The 19,145-nt window shown below is 47.4% G+C and overlaps 1 protein-coding gene across 3 annotated transcripts in view; it reads right to left on the bottom strand.

Moving 5' to 3' along the window:
* Positions 1 to 19,145, bottom strand: part of TYRO3 (TYRO3 protein tyrosine kinase) — a 42,289-nt gene that overhangs the window by 3,559 nt on the left and 19,585 nt on the right. For all 3 annotated transcript variants that reach the window (XM_037395316.1, XM_037395317.1, XM_037395318.1), the window contains 12 exons: positions 18,375 to 18,552; positions 18,082 to 18,224; positions 16,625 to 16,769; positions 12,320 to 12,449; positions 11,375 to 11,475; positions 10,219 to 10,314; positions 7,844 to 7,924; positions 6,053 to 6,145; positions 5,207 to 5,328; positions 4,795 to 4,904; positions 3,289 to 3,448; positions 1,760 to 1,896 (listed from right to left, as the gene is read on the bottom strand). In XM_037395316.1, coding sequence (XP_037251213.1) covers positions 1,760 to 1,896; positions 3,289 to 3,448; positions 4,795 to 4,904; positions 5,207 to 5,328; positions 6,053 to 6,145; positions 7,844 to 7,924; positions 10,219 to 10,314; positions 11,375 to 11,475; positions 12,320 to 12,449; positions 16,625 to 16,769; positions 18,082 to 18,224; positions 18,375 to 18,552 — 1,496 coding nt within the window. The remainder of the gene's footprint in view (positions 1 to 1,759; positions 1,897 to 3,288; positions 3,449 to 4,794; positions 4,905 to 5,206; positions 5,329 to 6,052; positions 6,146 to 7,843; positions 7,925 to 10,218; positions 10,315 to 11,374; positions 11,476 to 12,319; positions 12,450 to 16,624; positions 16,770 to 18,081; positions 18,225 to 18,374; positions 18,553 to 19,145) is intronic.

Here is a 19,145-nt window from a genome sequence, read left to right as displayed (position 1 = left end):
GCATTTCATGATGGCTTTTATTTTTTTGTGTCCCTCGCTTGCTATCAGCTTTACAAGACTATTTTTGATCTCACACTAGATTTACAGAAAGCTTCTATGGTTCAGCTGTCTTAATCCTGATTTACATCCCTCACAAAGAGTAGCAATAACTCTAAATGCTCCAGATAAAATAGAAACTTCGTATTCTGGGGCACCAAATTAAATGCTTTTTTATCCTTGCTGGCAAACAGTAGAAATTCATTTGAAAGGTAGAAAACTACTGGCTGTACTGAATCAGCCTGAAAGTCCATGTGCACCAGTACCCTGGCCCAGTATTCAAGTGGATGCTTAGGGAAAGCACATAAGCTGGGGGTGAGCACGTAGTGAGATCTTTCTGGTGTATTCTCTCAGGTCTCAATAACCTGTAGCTCAAGGGCCTCTCAAAATGGAGGCTGTACCTTCTTCGGTTTTTTGGATGCATTTTTCTTCAACGCCTAGCAGGGTTTTGAATCTCTTCTCGACTTCTGGTGCCTGTAACATCCTATGGCCACAAGCTCCGCAGCCCGGAACCAAAGCTACTCACAGCAGTCAAGATGGGAGACGTATAATCAATTTAAGCAGTGGTACAACTATGTTTTCATCTAAACTCGGGAACAGTTCAAATGAACTGCTGAGGAGACACAAGTGTACAGCTTTAATGACAAGAGTACGGATGATTCCCTATGTGGAAAAAAGGCCGGGGAAAGGAAACCACATGAAGTAATTCACCATCAGCAGGAGGGAGAGGGAGGAAAGGGGACTTCACATTGCCCATTTTGCACACAACGAATGGCTCGAGAGAGCCACTCAAGTCAGTGCTCGTGGCTACGTCTTGCTTTGTGATGACACAGAGAAAACAGAGGCTCGCTTGGGCACTCAGTGGAATGATTTCACCTTGTCCGGACCGGGCAAGCTTTTACCCCAGGAGAAGTTAGGGTGACACTCCCCGGGTGACCTCAGCCCCATGCGTGGACTCCAGGGAACTCCAGCCACCACCCACGCAGCAAGGGTTTCTGAGCAAACATCTCACAGGACCTGCTGGCCAGGCACGGTCCCTTGGCCGCAGGACTGCGGCAGTAGCACAGGCTGCAGCATGTGGCTGCCTGCTCCCCCATGGGCCACCCGAGTCTTTCCTGCCAGGCTGAAAATGTCTGAAACCAGTATCTGCAAGGTCGTCCCGCTTTGTTTCCACCTGTAATTTAAGGTGGGACACTGATCTATAGAACCTTAGAACCTCCTATTTGCTCTCTTCTCTTTCACCCAGCTATATTTGTAAGAGTAGTACATTCAATTTGGAAAACTGGGCCAAGGTCTGAAAGACACATGCAGGCCACTGCCTCTGTAATCCAGTTTCCTCGTAGTCTTGCTAGATCTCTTCTCTCTTCAGCTTTCAGGGCGTGCCATGAAACTCATCTCTTTTCTCAGATGCTGGCCTGACAAGGTAGGGAGCAACGAGGGTCTGGAAACACAGTTAACAGTTTCCACAAAGCCAAGAGCTGTGCATGTTGACACTGCTCAATCCCTTGAGCCAAGTTAGCTGCTTGGGTAGCTACCACAGGTTCCAGGGAGCTCTGCCAGCAGCGAGTATCTGGTAGCTAACCCAGAGACTTTCTAGTGAATGCCTCTCTGTACTGGAAAGTGGATAGATTCAGATCAGCATCCCAGCCAGCTGCCCCCGTTTCCTTCCAGCGAGCCAAACTGCCCAAGGAATCACACATCAGCAGGGCAAGGAAGTACTCACACATCTTCCAGGCACTCTGGTGGCTGCTTCAGCCTGTTCCCGCTGATGAGGTAGTTGTAGATTTCTGCATTCTCAATGCCAGCATAAGGGGTTTGCCCTCGGGTCACAATCTCCCACATGGTCACCCCAAACGCCCACTGAAAGGGAACAGCACATAGAGCAAGTGAACAGACCGTTCCCTGCTCACTGGGGCAGGGTTTCAGCACACCCAGACTGTGCCAACCCTCCCGGTCCGCGGTAATGTCACGCGAGTGGCAGCAAAGCAAGGACTACTCAAGCTCTAGCCCAAAAACAAAGAATGACCCATCAGACGCTGCTGGTGCTCACACATCACCTTGGGAGACAGCTGAAGGCCCTGCCTGGCCCCATCCTGCAGTGGAGCAGGGGAGGATTTGGGAGCTACTGCTGCCTTCCACCTGCAGACCTCTCCCCAGTGTCTCCTACCTCTGGTTCTTTAAGGTATGCAGCATCAGTTTCGTGGTTCCCAGCTGTAAGAAGATTTTGGGTTGGGCCTCACAAACCAGTTTCTTAATTTGCTGAGCCACATTCTGAGTTACTGGAAATGTACAGGCACAAATGAAAGCAGAGTTCAGCCATAAGCAGGGCAAGGAACAACCACTTACGGCTCACATTCATTTGTGCTCTATGCTGCAGCAGTCGTACTTGTACGTTTAAACTGAACTGCAAGGTTTGCCTGGTGCAAAAAACTATTGTTTTCATAAGCAAAACGCTGGCCAGTGCCTGTTGTGAGCTGGCTGAACTAGCCTTCACTCAACAGCGTCTACAGTGGTTACAGCCATCGCTCGGCAACACAGCAGCCAGGTTACAAGGCGCTCTCAGTGATCTCTTCGGGGACACTGTGACATGTATAACTGGCAAGGCAAGTCCACAGGCCCGAAGGACAAAACCAGTGTGAAACCAGCTCAAAAGACAGCAAGGAAGAGGGGAGGAGGTATCAGAAAGGAAAAAATCCCCAACAACCCAAAGGGAAAGGAAGCAAACACTTCAGATGAATGGGTTTAGTTTCACTCCCCAGGGGTGAAGTTATGGGAAAGAGTGTGTAAGCACTGATATATCCAGAATCTATGAAGTTCCACCAACGCCTGCTGAAGGATAGAGCATCTCTGCTGCACTGGTACATGAGCATGTGGGTTACGTGCACTTCAAATGTCACCTACAAACTCATGCAGAAGTGAAAGGAAAAAAAGTAAGAAAGAAGAGACTGCATAGAGAGGGAAAGGAAGAGGAGAAGGGGAAAAGCGAAGGACAGGATGGGGATAAGCACTGAAAAATGAAGGACCAAAGGACAGGAGGAGAAGAGTTCATGTCTTCTGTCATAAGAGGCTCACACGTATTTTTAGTCTTGAGTTCTGACAGCACACAAGGCAGAGTTAGCACTGTGCCTCAAACACACGGCAAACTCCCTTTCCTATCACCGGGGCCTTCTCCCACCCTCAACGAACAGAGGAGGATTCCTCCGTTTCAGCAGGAATACAAGTGGTCCCCGAATGCATCAGAGCAAAACTCACCACATCACTGTGTGTCGTGTACAGATTATCCGCCAGACTTTCCAGAGCAAGCCACTTCACCGGCAGCTTGGAGGCACAGCCCTGACGGTAGTAGTCTCCACTGTAGATCTTCTTAGAAAGCCCAAAGTCTGCAACGCTCACGTTCATGTTCTCATCCAACCTAAGGGGAAGTTTCCATGACTGAGAAAAGCATATATTGGCTATGTCAGGCAAAAAAAAAAGTGACATCCAGGGAACTGAGGTATAAAGTTCACCAAGTATTACCCAGAAGAATCTACTTGAAGACCAATGTGAAATAGTTTAGTGGTCTCGGTCAGTTCCTTGAGACTAACAGGGAGATAATTAGGACTAAGGAAGTAAGGAAATGGCTACACCTAGATGATCCACCCTGTTACACCAAGTGAACTCGTACTTTCTGTAGTTCCCAAGATTATCAGAGCACATTTGCAGTGCCTGCTGCTACCACTAAAGCCTGTGCTCTTATTTTTTATATATAAACACATATAGATATATATTATATTTTTTATATATATAATTGCCTGTATAGGCAATTAAAAAACCACAGGGTTCCTGCCCAGACTGCCTATTACAACTGCCCCAACTTGATCTGCAACGTCTTCTCTCCAGGCCTGGTTAGTGGTCTGCATTGCTCTTTCACCCACTTAAACCTACACAGGTTGGTGGATGGTGTCCCTGCCCACGGCAGGGGGGTTGGAACTGGACGGTCTTTTAAGTCCCTTCCAAGCCAACCCAACCCATTCTATGGTTCTACGACAGTGCAAGGAGAGCCCACAAGGGCTGCATGCTCCCAGCCCCATAAAGGACCCCTTGCTTGTCCCAGATGTGCCGAGATAGGCACTCAGCTTCCTCTGGAGGAACTCTGTATTTTTCAGATGTTTAAAAATGGGAAATCGGTACAGACTTCTCATAGATGTCAAAAGAGGCTAACCCATCATTTTTCACTATGACTATCAGGCTCCTGTCTGTACGTCTGAGCATTCAAACGCCTTTGGAAATCTGTGCCTCATGGTGGATTTTACCAGTTGTCGTGGGTTTGCTCAGAGGCAGAGTTCTGTCTGCCAGGATGGGCTGTTCCTTACTCCATTCTCAGGAAAGCAGCAGAGTGGATAGGATAAAAAAGGACTTTTCCTCCCTTCAAAGCAGGCGAGGCAGTTTGGGGACAAGAACAGCAATGTGGGATCATCCAGTGTGCTCACCATGCAATTATTTCTAGCGACATTCCCCACAAGCTTTCAGGGAAATTCTATGTTTCTTACACTGTAATAACAAGTCCTCAAAACAGACACAAGAAATACAGACTTCAGGCTACCATAGAAGTTCCTTTCTCCCAGCAGAGCCAAACCCATTCTCTCCCGTTGGCTACGTTATGCTGCGGAACAAACAGCCCATGCTGACACACAGCCATCAGAGTGACTAATTCCAAACACATTGTAATCAGCTGCATAACACTGTGTGCAGACCAGTGATGACTCATGGGTCACTTACATGCAGTTCCGAGCTGCAAGGTCCCTGTGTATGAAATTTTTTGAGCTCAAGTACTCCATCCCACTGGCAATGTCAATCATGAACTTGAGGAGTGTCTGAACAGGCAAGTTCTGAAAGAAAGGACAATTCAAGTTCTGTTCCTGGAAACTTCCAAGCAGGTATGACAAAACTGCAAGACTTGCTGCTAGCTTACTGAGCAGGTACGGAGGATATAGGGAGGGGATGGCATGGAGGAGTTGGTCCTCAGCACGTGTGGAATGAAATACTTCAGCGTCACATCTCACAACTTTCCCTGGTATTCAAGTCCAGTCATCTGCCAATGCGCTTGGGAGGCCAACCCTGAGCTGATCCGAGTACACCCTCTGAAAATGAATACCCTCCCAGAAGAAATTCTACAGTAAGACAGACTTACAAAAGGGTTTTCGCCAATCCGTGACATCAGCAGAAATGCATGAAGGTCTCCATGCTTCATGAAGGGCAGGATCACCATGGGGATTGGGAGACGGCCCTTGGGACGGCTCCGCAGACTGACTCCTAATGAGGACGCACACAGCAGAGGGGTTTTAGCAAACAGATCAGTCCCAGGGGGAATCTTACAGGCTGCTGTGCCTGTCTCTGACAAACTTGGAGGAAAATGTGGAGTTTTGGCGGGTAGGTTCCACGCTCCAAGCTCCTTTGCACGGCTTCATGCCAGGAGGTGTTAAGACACCTATAACCCCACTTACTTTGGGGGCAGCACTAAGCACCTAGTGCCTCTCAGCTCTCCTCGCAGGACCAGCTACAACTGCTTCCAGGATCCCTCCAGACCAGAGAGCCCCAAACCCCAGGCTCTGCAGAGCAGCCTCCGGAGATTGCCTGTGCTCCACAGTGCCCACCCACAAGTGCCTTGTCTCCTCCTCAGTATTCTGGAAAGGCACAATCTCCCCTCCCTCTACCACCCCAGCTGCCCACGTATCACAGCAGTTTAGACACATCTCAGCCAGTCACACCCTCCCCATGGCATCTGCAAGAACCAAAGAAATGGCTTAAATAAGAGATGCTTCCTACCGGTGTCTGCGGGCGGGTGTTGTGAGCGCTCACACACGCTCCACCTGCCTCTAGGCCAGGGAAGAGCCCTGCTGCTACGTGCAGGTCTCCAGGCAGAGCAGAGCGGCTGCGCTAGCCCTGCTCTGGGACAGCACGGGGCTGAGCACGCCAGGCTGCGTGGGACCGCGCGAGCCGGAGGTGCTGTGCGGCATCAGCAGCAGCGCTGGCTTACCGATCAGCTTCGTGACGTGCGGGTGGTCAAACTCCTTCATACACGCAGCCTCTCGCAGGAACTCCTCGATGTCAGTCGAGGTAAAGATGTCCGCTGGAAAAAAGCAGCTGTAAGTTTTCTTCCTCTGTGGGTGGCTCCAAGGGACTTTACAGATAATGACTACCAGAAGCTTGTTCTTTGTGGCACAGCACATCCTCTCAGACCTACAGCCAGATGAGCCAGTTTGCAACAGAGCTGAGCTCCTGGGACGGGCGGCAGGAAGGACACGGTGGGGGGGGATCTGGTAAGCTGGTTCTTGGCTGAGTAAAGACCTGCTGATAGCAGCGCCATTCCCAGCAACAACTTCCCTTGGAAGCCATGCCAATTTGTGTGGGTTAAAGATGTAAGAATTAATTGGCTAAAAGAACTTAAACTACCGTGTTGGGGAGAGGAGACATCACACAAAATTAAAGAACATGTTGAAGCTGAGGACATGGCCTGGAGTACGGCAGACCCCACTTCATCTCCGGTAAGGATGGCATGAAAGATCAACACTGTTACATCTCTTAGCGTGACTGAACTTTCTAAGGTGCTAGAGCTAAGATTTTGTATATAACCACACCAGCCGGACCAAATTCAGCAGTGACATACATCAGCATAAATTTGGAGTAAATTATTTCTCATTGCTATTACTCCAGATTTATGGAAGTGTATCAGTATAATCAAGAATTAGCCCAGTGGACTGTGGACTACCTCCCCCACTGTCGCTGCTGAATTTCGCAGGAGTCCTCCAGCCCTGCTGCAAGATCAGACCCAGACCTGCAGGGGAGTATTTGCATTATCTGCTTTAGGCAAGTAATTTAAATATGATGCAGAAGACAAAAGTAGATTCCCTTTTTACAGTCCACAGAGAATGAAGGTGCCTCTGGAGGGTGACAGAGTTCCCAAGTTAGATGCCTGAAGGTAGACTGACTACACAAAAGCTTGCAAACTGATTAGAATTATTGTTGGAACTGGATAAAACGATGCAACTTACACTAATGTGGTACTAGTACACTTAGTACAAACCGGTATTCTGTGGCAGCCAAACCCAGCTCCAAGGACAGGTGAGTGCAACTCTGCTTTAAGTCAGTCACAGTTATTTCTGCCTTACAGGCAACAGGGGTGAAATAACATAGGCTAACATACATATATATATATATATATGTGCATATATGCACATACTTGCTTTCACTTATAGCCATCTATTAACTGCTTGTTACAGGCTTCTGCCTGATGAACATGTTATGTACACTCATCAAATGACAAATGAGAAGGGAGTTAGCCCACATACTCAAAGAGGCCTGACTGAGACGAGTTAGCTTGTTGCTGCATTCAGCCCAAACACTCCTCTGTTGACTCTAGGGTATAAGCTTGGAGGAACACCATCTTCCACCGCTGAGTTAGCAGGGCAAAGCAGACCTTCTGAGCTGTCTGCACCACACGATGTAGTGCTGTGCTGAATCGAGCAACTGAACGAGATCCTCTGTGAATAGGAGAAGCTGTAGCTACGACTCGGCTTTGGCTGCACTCACCACGTGCCAGGTGCTGTACAAGCAGCTAAGGTGGTTTAGGTCCTTCCCTGAAGAGTTGCTGCTACAAAAAGACTGTCATGAAAGGGACGGGAGACAACATGGGCAGAGTGGCTGAGTGGGAAGCTCAGAGAGGCGTAAAGAGCGTCAGGGGATGTCTGCCAGAGAACAGGACAGGCAGCATTTAGTCTTTCTAAGCTCTCTTCTCTCAAGTACTTCAGGTAGCCCTGCTCCCACTTACCTTTCAGCATCTTCACTGCCACTTTCTGGAAAGAACCATCATCGAGCTTCAGTAGCGCCTCTCGAACTGACCCAAATTCCCCTGTGGAATGACCAGAGCAGGCAGTGAGGGAACAGCTTCTTGTGAAGAAAGCGTGATTCACAGCAGATTCACTCCAGGGGTCCCTGGCAAAGAAGCTGAATAACCATAAGTAACGCAGCCACTGGCTTCATTTTTCATTCCGCAGTTGCAGCCAGCAGCTTCCAGCACGTGTGCGCTGGGGAGAAGGAGCACTCCCCGCAGGCAGAGCCCACTGTCCTGGCAGGTAAAGGAAAACACGAGGGGAGGAGAGCAATCCCCTACCAGATGGGCGACGCAGAGTCAGGGTATAAGCTGGGATCCCAGCAGACACTTCTGGGGAAGCCGCACCCTGGGGGCCGAGTCTGAGCGAGGCTCCGCTCACGGACGGGATGGCTGAGGGAGCCCTCCATGCTGACAGCCCTCAGAGCTGAGACTGGTGCCAGGACTCAACCCTCTGAGACACAATCAGGACTCATCTCCCAAAACTCGGGGAATGACTTCTGTGAATCACAGCTGACCAGACAAAACACAGAACACCTACCTGTGTGTGTGTGATAGGCTAATTCGTGGGAGGAAGTGTTTACCCTGGTGTGTTCGAAGGGAGATAAAGGGAACTGCGACTGGCCAAACCCTCTTCCAATTATTTTAGCCTGAAGTGGCTTTATAGCACAGCATAACAGCTTCTCTGCATTAGATCTAGCTCTAGATTCGCGCTCCCTAATTGTGTAACTACTTACTCCGCCCAAAACGCATTGCCATGAGGAACTCTGGTACTGAAAAGAAGGAAGCAAAATATGGCACTCAGGACACCTACCCTAAAAGCATCACCTTTCCACCAGCTTTTCACCAGTATCCTTCCCTACCATGCTTATTTCACAAAAAGCAGGGGATCTGACCAGAAAAGAGGAAAATGGGAAGGAGCAAAAGCATTTAGTACTGCTTCCATATTACGCAGCTGTCGCTCAGCTGCAGTCAGCAGAGCCCAAGGTAATGCACTCATGCCATCTCATAACCTGTGTGCTGCGCGTGGGGCTGGGGCAACGGGGCTGGCAATGCAGACAGATCCCGCCAGCTGCCGTCCTCCCGCCGAGGCCATCCCCTGCGCCTCACTGCTTCCCATCTCCGGTTTGTCACCCATCATGGGGACAGCCCAGAAGGGTTAAGCATGATCCCAGAAACTGGCCAAGAGCTGACACTCACCAACAGATGACACAGCTGTTTAACTACTTAAGCCCCCTGAGAGCACTTCTGCAGGAAGGTCATCTTCCCGCTCTGAAAGAAACACATTTGGTCTAGGAGGGATGGAGCAGAAGAATGCTCCCACTAGGAAAGAGTCAAAGAAAACCAGTAAAACTAGTCTTATGATCAAAAAGGAAGCCAAACATTTCAGCTTTCTTTTGCTTATGACCCCTGACTTACGCTCCTCTCTTAGTTACTGGCTTTATCATTACACATTTTCACTTATTTCTGGAGATTGCCTTCAGCTTGAGGAGCAGGGAGGGATGATGCAACAGTTGGCACACGTGCCTGCTGTTTGGGAAACCTAAATGCAAACTCATCTTTTCACACATAGCTTCTGGGCCAATCTTTTAGCTGAAGGTGAGGGAGAAGCATCCCACCTTTACTCTGCTCATCCCCCCTGACCTGAAAACCTCATAAAAATGTTAGGAGCACCTCTGTGGGAGATCCAGATAGCGATCCGGAGTCAGAAGAGCTCCTAAGGACCTGAACTAATATGAACAAACATCAACAAAATTCAGTACCTGTTCCAAATGTGCTTCTATAAGAGCCCAAACTAAAATCTGAAGTCAGACCACCTCAGACATTAAGAATACCTGAAACTGAATCAACTTTTTTTTTTTTTGAGGGTTTGGAGCATTTGAGATAGATCACTTCTGTCTCTGTATCGTCTCCACCTGTTTAATACTTGATGCATGCTTATGCAAATAAAAGGAATTCTATAGCACCATTCTTGTTAGTTGAAAGAGCAGAAGTTTAACTGAATATTCCTTTGTTTAAATCCCTGAAAGAAATTCACACACCAAGGAATCAACACTACTTTGGAAAGCTGAGTACGGACTGCAGTTCATGACTGTGTAGAGCCATATTATAGGAATGGCTTAGCCAATATCGTCTTAGTTATGCTAAGCCTTTGAAATGTTTTATCCCAGCAGAAGGGAGAATTCCATTTAAATTGCCATCTAGAAGCAGAAGGAGAGAAAACAGGCTGCTTATGATTGTTTCTCCATACTCAGCGGTAAAGGCAACACAAGCGGGACTTTCAGTGTAAAGCCTTGTTCAGCTCTGAATCTTACCCTTGCCCAACATTCTTCCCAAGGTGAACTGCTGTTCCTGGATTAGGACATCTTTGAGTTTTGTCTTCAGCTCATCACTGATCCCTACACTCTCCACTGGAAAAAAAAACAACAAAGGAAGAGTCAAATAAGGGCTACTTAAATAGTCTGCCACAACACCAAGAGTCACCTGTTCTAATCATCTCCAATCCAATTCCCACACTGTAAAAGTAAGCTGGAAAACCTGAAAAAGACAGGGCTGCTGTCCATGTCCTCCAGCCTCACCACAGACAAGGTGCTGATAACTTTCCAGCACATAAAAATGTACCAACAGTACCGAAAGGGAGAGGGGGTGATAACACACCCTTAAACACACCACGAGCAACAGGAATACAGAACTATTGTAAATAACACTGCGAAGACAAAATCCAATCAGAGGGGACACTGACAGACACTGGTTCATACAGCTTCATTAAGCTGATGGAGCTGCACCAGCTTTCAATGACTGGCTCTCAGGCTGTTTTAAGTATAGTTCAAGTCTCACAGTACCCGGCTGAGAGGGCAACATGATGTCCAACAGTTTATGGTGACTAGGTTTGATGGAGAGAGCTCTAAACCCAGGGGACCAAAGTCACAGGCAGTGGGAGCATCGCCCTAAGCCAGCCCTGCCGCACTGCTAAAGAGCCATGTCCTCGCTGAACCAGGAGAGAGAAATGGATCTTCTCGACTCTGTCCATGCCTGGGACTCAGTCTCCTGTTTGAGAAGTTACTAATTCCTGGCCTTCCAAGACTGATTAATTGGTTCATGCTTCTAGCACAGCTCAGCACAACGAGTTTAAAGCGTATTGCTAATATTGTTAAGCCATATTTATCTCACTGTTTCATAATATTACAGTTGAAGGAGTCCCTGTAGTGTGAAACTGGGGCAGGGGAGTGGCAAATTTATGCCTTGCACTAGTATACACAATGACTGCAGCTGTAATTAACAAGTGCCATTTAATTGGTAAGGCAACAGCAATTCCGGCCTTTCACCTCTGCCATCTGCAGTTTCTAAGCCTCTTTGTAAATCAAACCCATGTTCTTGATCCAAAACATCAGTTTCAGGGAAAACAGAGAGAGCACGGTACACACATGGACACAGCTTCTCAGGCAGAATCACTCCGGTCATTTTACTTACATGTTGCTTCAATGAGCTCCGGGCCCTCCCTGTTGAAAGACCTGGCAGCTCTGAAATGGACTGCTGGATCCCCTCTGCCAACCACGCTGCCAAAGGCATGGCTACAAGGCAGAAAAGACACACAGGGCCATGATTAGAGGGGACATTCGCTTCTCAAAGGGTGTGTTGAACAGTTACAGATCATTTCTCACCCCTTGCCGTGTAAATATTATGGACTCGGACTCTTTTATTAAAGAGGGGGTAGCTGGAGAGTAGGAACACTGGGGTTATGCTGCCTTGCTGATGCACCTAGAGGGGGCTGGGAGCCTTCCGGAGGAGGGGAATCGCTCATCTGGAGTGCCTGGGAGAAGCTGCAGGTTGGGACAGGTTGCAAGAGTCCCATAAAAAGAAATACTGCTGTGAGAGTGAGCTCTGGGAGACTCTGAAAAGAATGGGAGCCTTGCTGGCAGCAGGGAGCAACCCACAGCTGTGTCAGAGGCGATGGAAAGGAGACTTTCCTGCGCATCCAGAGGGTTCCGGGCAGTCAGGAAGTTACAAGCAGCTGCTAGACTGAAAACCAGCACGGGATAAAGGACCCAGCCCGTGAGAACACAGAAGATGATTCATCTGTGGGTCTTTTCTCTTTGAACCTCTTAAGCAACAGTGCTAAGGACTTACAGAACCACCTTGATCTAGTTTATATTTCCATATTCTAATAAAGCCCAGCTATTGACCTAATGTTTTTTTCTACTTTACTTTTTGGTGTTCTCATTTTGAAGAAAAGGTAGGGCACCTTTCCTGCTAGTCTTTAAATCCAGGGTCACCCTCAAAATTGTGAAAAAACAGTTATCCAAAGAAAATGCCAGAAGTACTCAATCCCCAATGCTTTTTGAAACACAATTGAGTCAGAAACCACACTAGAGGAGAAAGCAAAGATCTCTCTAACCAGCACAAGACCTCTCTTACCCAAACCGAGTTTCCTTTCTTCTTTTTCGAAGGAGAATAAGAGCCAGGGCAACAGCCGTGACCAGAGCTGTGAGAATGCCCAGCGCTACAGGAACCCAGGACGTCCCATAAGGAGGCTGTCTCTGGCCACCTAGATGATGGAGAAAACACCAGTCAGGAAACAGAAGACTGTCAAAGGTAAACAGACCACACTGGGTTATTTCTTCTTTTTGCTTTTAAATGGAAAAGCCATGCTGCCAGATCTGGTGCACACAGTGGATGGCTGTACACTGGAATTTGGCATAAACAGCCAGTCAGTCACCAGAAAAACTAGCTGTCTCACACAGCAAAGGCAGAGCAGATGCACCCAGTTATCCTTAGTTTTCAGCCTCAAGAAAAGGCACTGCTCCAGATTACACTACTTCACATGAGCTCATGATCTAGGGCGCTTTAAACTGGAGTCTCAGCACAAAAAGGTTGCTTAATATGAGTATTTCACCTTGTCCTGTTCGAGGCAGCCAGCAGAACCCTGACCAGGCTACACACAGTACTGCCTAAATGCCAACCAGATAACATTGTGACAGACAATAGAGAAAGAAAATAGTCTCATGGCAATCTGGTTGAAAATATTTACATTTCCTCTCTCACCCCTCCCACAAGAGAAGCACCCTGTGGGACATGGCATTGGCTGTAACTTTCCAGCGTTGATGGCTCTAACTTGGCTGTAACTTCTCAACGTCTGTCTTCCAAAGAGAAGGTGAATTTTAAAAAGTGCCCTGCGGGTCAAGAAATAAGTTAGCCAGCATGGAGGTTCTGATTCTGGTCTAATATTTGCTCCCAGGATATGTATACTTTGGACTACAAACTGTCTACGGAAGAAATGGAGACGCTGCCAATCTGAGTAAGCTGTCAGGGAAGGAAGATACGCATTATGGTTATGAATAAAAGAATATTCTCTATGCTTGGCAAACAACAGATAAATTAATCCAATTCTCTGACAGATTTCTTCTCCAAATACAATTACTAAGGACTAAATGTGAATCTGAACGCATTTATTACAATCTAGGATAGCCCCCCTATCTCCAAATTGTTTAAGAGCAAACAAGAACAGGTAACAGATCCCTAAGCGCCGCCTTCACCTTCACGCTCCCTTGCTCACCATCAGCAGTTGGCTGTGCTTTACCACGAGGTGAGGAAGAACCATCTTTTAAGATGTTAAGTAATCCTATTATGTTGTATGTCACAAGAGTGTAAGTAAACCTGTCCTTAAAAGAGGTGTTAGGTTAATGGGCTGAGATGAACCTCTGCATAGATGTATGTGAAAAGCATTCATCAGACATCCTTACTGGCAGAGTCCTGGTAGGCAAAGGGCTTCCAAGGCTTGATTACTAGTTACATCGTCGAGCCTTAGCATCCAAGTTTTTGAAGAAGCGGTATTAGTCTAATGAACAGGCAAAGCTTAAGGAAACAGAATTCTGGACCACTGAGGAAGCAAACTAGTAGTGCTTCTCCACTTGAAACAAATCACCAAGGCTTCGGCACCTATTTTTCAGCATCTTATCTCCTTCAGTGACTCACATATTCTTTTCCCACTCAGAAGGCTCTATAGGCCCTGAGTTTTACGATACTCCCTCCTGCTGCACCTTTTGACCCAGCCTTCAAGGCTGCTTACAAGGAAGGAGAGGGATCAGAAACAGAAGTGGAAGGAGAGCACAAGGAAAGGTAACGCCAAGCCTCTCCACAACACCCAAGCCAATCACTTGGGCTGTTCCTGCCAAACAGTCAGGGTAGAAACAATTAACACCACTGCTGTAAAAGGCTCTCTCTGATAGTTAACGATAAGGTTTCCCCCCCCCTATGTTGAGACAAACCTCTCTCAGCCTCTTTTTCTAGTCTGTCTGCTAGCTGGCCTGGGGAGAGAGCAGGGATTTAGGTCACCATCTGGGGCAGGGGGTCCCTCCAAAAGCAGAATGGATGAAAACAAAACAATACAGAATTATTCTCCCGGCTTCTAAACTGCTATGATTCAGAAGCACATCCCACAGCTTATAGCAAATGTGTCAGAAATAGAAATACATGTTGAAATTCACTGCTTCTCCTCCCCTGGCCCACTGCTTCCCACTCGTGCCAGAGCTGGAGAGGGACCGCGCTGCCTCTCCTCCCCCAGCTCCGTCCCTCTCCCACCTCCTGCACCTCCCTTTTCCAGCCACCGCACAAAGCAGTGAGAAGACAACATTATTAGATGAGCTTAAATGAGTATTTAGGAGCCCCATGATGACACGAGAGCCACTTTTATTTCTGTAGCAGGTTTTACATCACAAACATGCGCAAAGAACATAATCCAAGAGTGTTCTCCTGCATACAGTCGTTAAGATTACAGATAGGAAAAAGCTATTAGACCATTTGGCTCCTCTCTCTGCAATGAGAGAGAAGGGTTTCCACTGAGGACATTTCTTAAAATATTAAAAAAACCTTTGTTAACAGTGCACAAGATCTCTGCATAAGCAGGGTGGAGCTCCCACTAGCTTTGCTGTGATGACAAATATGACTTAAAGTTTATACAAGCTTAGTCATCCTTACTGCCGTGCTGGGAGCTGGTCAGAATCCACCCTTGGCATTTTCACATAAAGCACCCAGTACCAGTTTGCTATTTTAGGAAAGGAAGCGACTTATATTTTCTACCAGGCCTGAAACAAAACCGCAGTCTTTCTGCAGCTCTGCTGTCTGAGGCCTGTCTGTTTCCACAGCGAGTCTTTATTTCCAGCCTGCTATCCTTGTGAAGAAATAGATGTGCTTTCAGACAGCATTTGGCCAAAACAAGCACCACTCCTGATGCTACTTTTTTTTTTTTTTACATGGTTCGTAAATAAAACCAAGCAAACATATTGTGCTTTCAGGATTATCCTATTCCAGCTCTCTGTAAAATGGAAACCTTATAGAATCCCTGGGGCTTCTTGCCACTGCTAGCCATTTTCCAAAGTGAACTTCTAGTCCTTCCAGGTATTTTTCTCTGTATTTGAGTGCCACAGAAAATACCTGAGCAAAAAGCAGGAGAAAAAAACATTGATGGAGGTGAAGTAGAGTCAGCTCTGGCTCTCTGCACCCCTTCATTCTGCTTTAAATAATTGGAAGGCTTTGATCCACAGTGACTGCGTGCTCACACATAACCATCAGTACTGACTTCATCGCAGGCACCAGGCTGCCCAGGGCCCCGAGTGACGTGCGCATTCAAACCAGCACTCGCAGCGCTACTGCAAAGCAGGGCTACAGTTCTCTCCCGGTTACCCTGCCCCCACCACCCCCACCCCCCACCTCCTGCTTGCCTGGGAGCCCCACTCCCGGTTCCCCCTGCCATACCTAAGTGCGGAAGGATCAGGAGAGATCAATGTCCGTGTGATTCCTCAAAAGACATGTGGAGTGGGAAGAAAGCAGCAGGGGGGGGGGCAGCATCACAGATTACAGATCGCTGTCTTGTCCTACCACAGGTGCTGGGTGCCAAACCTCAGGAGACTGTGGGATTTTAGCATGATCGCACCTCACTGATGCTTTATCACCAATCCGTATTTCCATTTGGAACACTTTCCTCTTAGTTGTGTTACCGTTCCCTTCGCAAGCATCATTCCTCTCTCCCTTCTGCCGCTCTCCCCATGTCACGCCCTGCCCTCCTCCAGGGCCCAGCTCCCATTTCCCACTCACTGTGGAACACCAGCGGGAAGCAAACCCGGCAGTGCGTTCCACGCGTGCGTGTTCTCTGCCCCAGCAAACCTTCCACATGGCCCAGACTCACGGTACGGCTTCTGTACCATCACCGCCCTCTCCTACCAGCAGCTCAGCTTTTCCGTGGAAAGCTAAACTGTTTTATAGTAAACACATTCAGTAAAACCATTACAAACCCCCATGTGGCCAGGGTTTAAATCAGGCTCGACGGAAACTAGTCAGGAATGGCTTCACATTAAATCAAAGAAGAGAACCTGTTAGAGGAGTTTTCTGTCACATTTACTGTTGTAAATATCTGCAGCTTAAGTCTAAATGTAGGATTTCAAACCTTTGTTTGCACCTTTTCTATTGTGTCTCCCCTCGCCCTGCCTCTGCACTAAGCACGGCACAATCCCATTAAAAAAGACACAGTAGTGGCCAGAAGCTGGTTTGTTTATACCAGCTCTTTAAATATTATTTAATTTCTACCCTGCTTGATGAAGTGTGCTGTTGTATAAAGCCAAGTGGCTCCGTCAGCTGTAAGCACTGAGAGGAGTCAGAGAGAAACAGGAGTCCCGGACCTGCTGGTCTTTCCCCCAAGGGAGGGAAGGGATGGCAGTGGACACTCACCCATGACCTCCTGGGCTTCAAGCAGGAAGAGGTCACTCCAGGGACCGCATCCTGCAGAGTTCAGCACACACACCCTGATGATCAAGTCCTTGAGAGGATTCCACGTCGTGAGATTAGCTTTTGTATCCTGTACGATCATCTCCCCCTGAGAGCAAACGGCAACAAACCGTAAGACGTCTTGAAACGAATCTAGGCTAAAACTTTGCCTTTAAAATTAAACCAAAATTACTGGGTACTTCACTGGTGCTGTAACAAGCGCTGGGAGTTGTGACTCCTGGGTCCTAGTCTCGGTTTTGCCACTAACTGGGGCTGTCATCTGGGGTCTCTCATGTCAAAAATTCCTCATAGTTTCCCAGGGTGTAGGGAAGACATTTAATGATTTCCTCCTTCGAGGTCCTTCCGTGAAAGTTGCTATAGAAATCGTTTTCTTTCTGCTATTAAAAGTTACACCTCCTTCTTGTGGTTTAAGCACAAAGATACGCGAACATACTGCAAAGCACAACACTTTTAGTCCAAGGGAGGAGTCTGCCTCCTTTAGCTTGTTGACTAAATCCCAAATGGCTTCTGAATTTCACGGCCAATTTTCGCTTAGGATGGCAAGGCCAACATATTTTCACTGATTTTGTGGATCTTCTTCATGCACATCATTTGCAGTAAACCCGTGAAGATTTGGCTGCCACCACTGACAAAATGTCAATTCAATGGGAGCTCAAAATATTGCCATTTGAAGCCAATGGCGCTGACCTAGTATGAAATGGGTCACGCAAAAAAAGGAAATAACTCTCTCTCCCTCAAGCTGCCTATTATTACAGGCTTGTTCATAGTTAATAAGCACTGGCTAAATACATATTAAGAAGTGAGAAACCGTAAGAAATGCTGTGGACTTCAAAGGCAGATAGATACCTGGGAAAGGTCGGTGCTGAAGAACAAAAGAAAGGCCTTCCACCCCGACAGGGTCCTTTCAACTCCCAACACATCATAAATGAAATAAGAGAATCCGCAACCTTCCTTCTGTGTGATTTCCCATACAACTCATTCGCTTGTTAAATACCCCTTTGCTGGCTGGGATCGGGAAAGCCAGCCCCAGCCCCAGCCCCAGCAGAAAGGCCAGATCCTGCACTGCCTGCGCTGCCCTCGGGACTGCACCAGGGAGAGGCAGAGACAAGCCGAACTCTCCCCATTGTCCTTGTCGTACAAGAACAGCAGAGAACTGGCCTGTCTGCAATGTACATTCAAGTGAAGGAGATCTGAATAGGCCAGGAAGGGAGAAACGGGCCTAAAGTTTGAGGCCAAATACGGAGCTCTTGCAAATCAGAATAGATCTATTTACACAAAAGCAATGCCAGCAACCTAGTCCCCTGCTACAGCTAAGGGGACACCACCACCTAGAAAATGTAATATGAACATTCTCCAGTGCTGCGCCCAATGGCTCAGCTCGCCTCTCGATCTGTTGTTACCTGAGTTACATTATCCTGGATCCACTCCAGCCTGTATCCCAGGACATTTTCTTTTAGCACATCTGGAGCCACACCTTCCCACTCCAAAATCAGACCAGGATCTGTTTGGATAACATGGATATTTTGCGGGGTGCTGCTTGGAGCTGAAAGCAGAGGACAGAACACAATCACTCTGTGCAGGAAGACAAGGAAAACAGAATTAGCAAGGAGTCGTCCCATGAATTTTAGCATCGTCTCTTTTCCAGATTCAGAACTGTTTTCCTGGTTTTGTCTTTTTCCTGTTGTTTGCTTACCAAGCTCCAGGGTCTGGAAATAAACCCTGTCGGTGAAAGGGGAGCTGCCCATCTCGTTGCTGCACTGCACACGAACGCTGTAGTTGGTGGAATGCTTCAGACCTTGCACGCCATAGGCAAAGGGTGGCACCGGGGTGACTTCAGTAGAGACCTCCTGGCCATCTGGGGACTCGGCCACCTGTGCCAGGAGCGAAACAGAGACAACTGTGACCATAAGCTATGTAACTAACAGGTCAATAGGGTAAGAATCCATTTCACTGTTAGTTAAGGAACATTTGAGAATAGATATGGTAGCAGTGGTATTTTAAATACCAAAAAGGGAGTTGTCAAACTAAGAACTATGAGCCATGCTTTTATTTGGTTTAAGTGAGATCACTCTGCTAACTCTAGCAGTACAGCAATTTTCCACCAGCTGAAAGTTTCATTCCATATTTTAAACTTTTTCTTACCTATGTCACAAATTCTATAGTCAGTTATCAGTTTCTTTAAAGAAAACTAAACGTGCGTGCTGCTTTGAGTGCTAGCGGCTGGCTTCCGAGGCTTGTCTAAATTTGGGCAATGAAAATTGGTAGATCAGCCTCCCTGTCGCCTAGTGTCACCTTTTCCTCAACTGCTTTTTCAGAAGTCTGTATATTTTCAGTTTTATAGTGGATTAAAGATATGGTAGATACTGCTGTCTTGGTTCAACTAAGCTGTTTCAAATTAAACTGAAAAGAAACTTTTTACCACTCCTGCAACCCTTCTTTTTTTTTTTTTTCCCCCAAATCTGAA

The sequence above is a fragment of the Falco rusticolus genome, chromosome 7 (assembly GCF_015220075.1).
Source record: "Falco rusticolus isolate bFalRus1 chromosome 7, bFalRus1.pri, whole genome shotgun sequence".
Lineage (NCBI taxonomy): Eukaryota > Metazoa > Chordata > Aves > Falconiformes > Falconidae > Falco > Falco rusticolus.
Note: the sequence above shows the minus strand (reverse complement) of the source record. Positions and strands in the feature narration are given on the sequence as shown.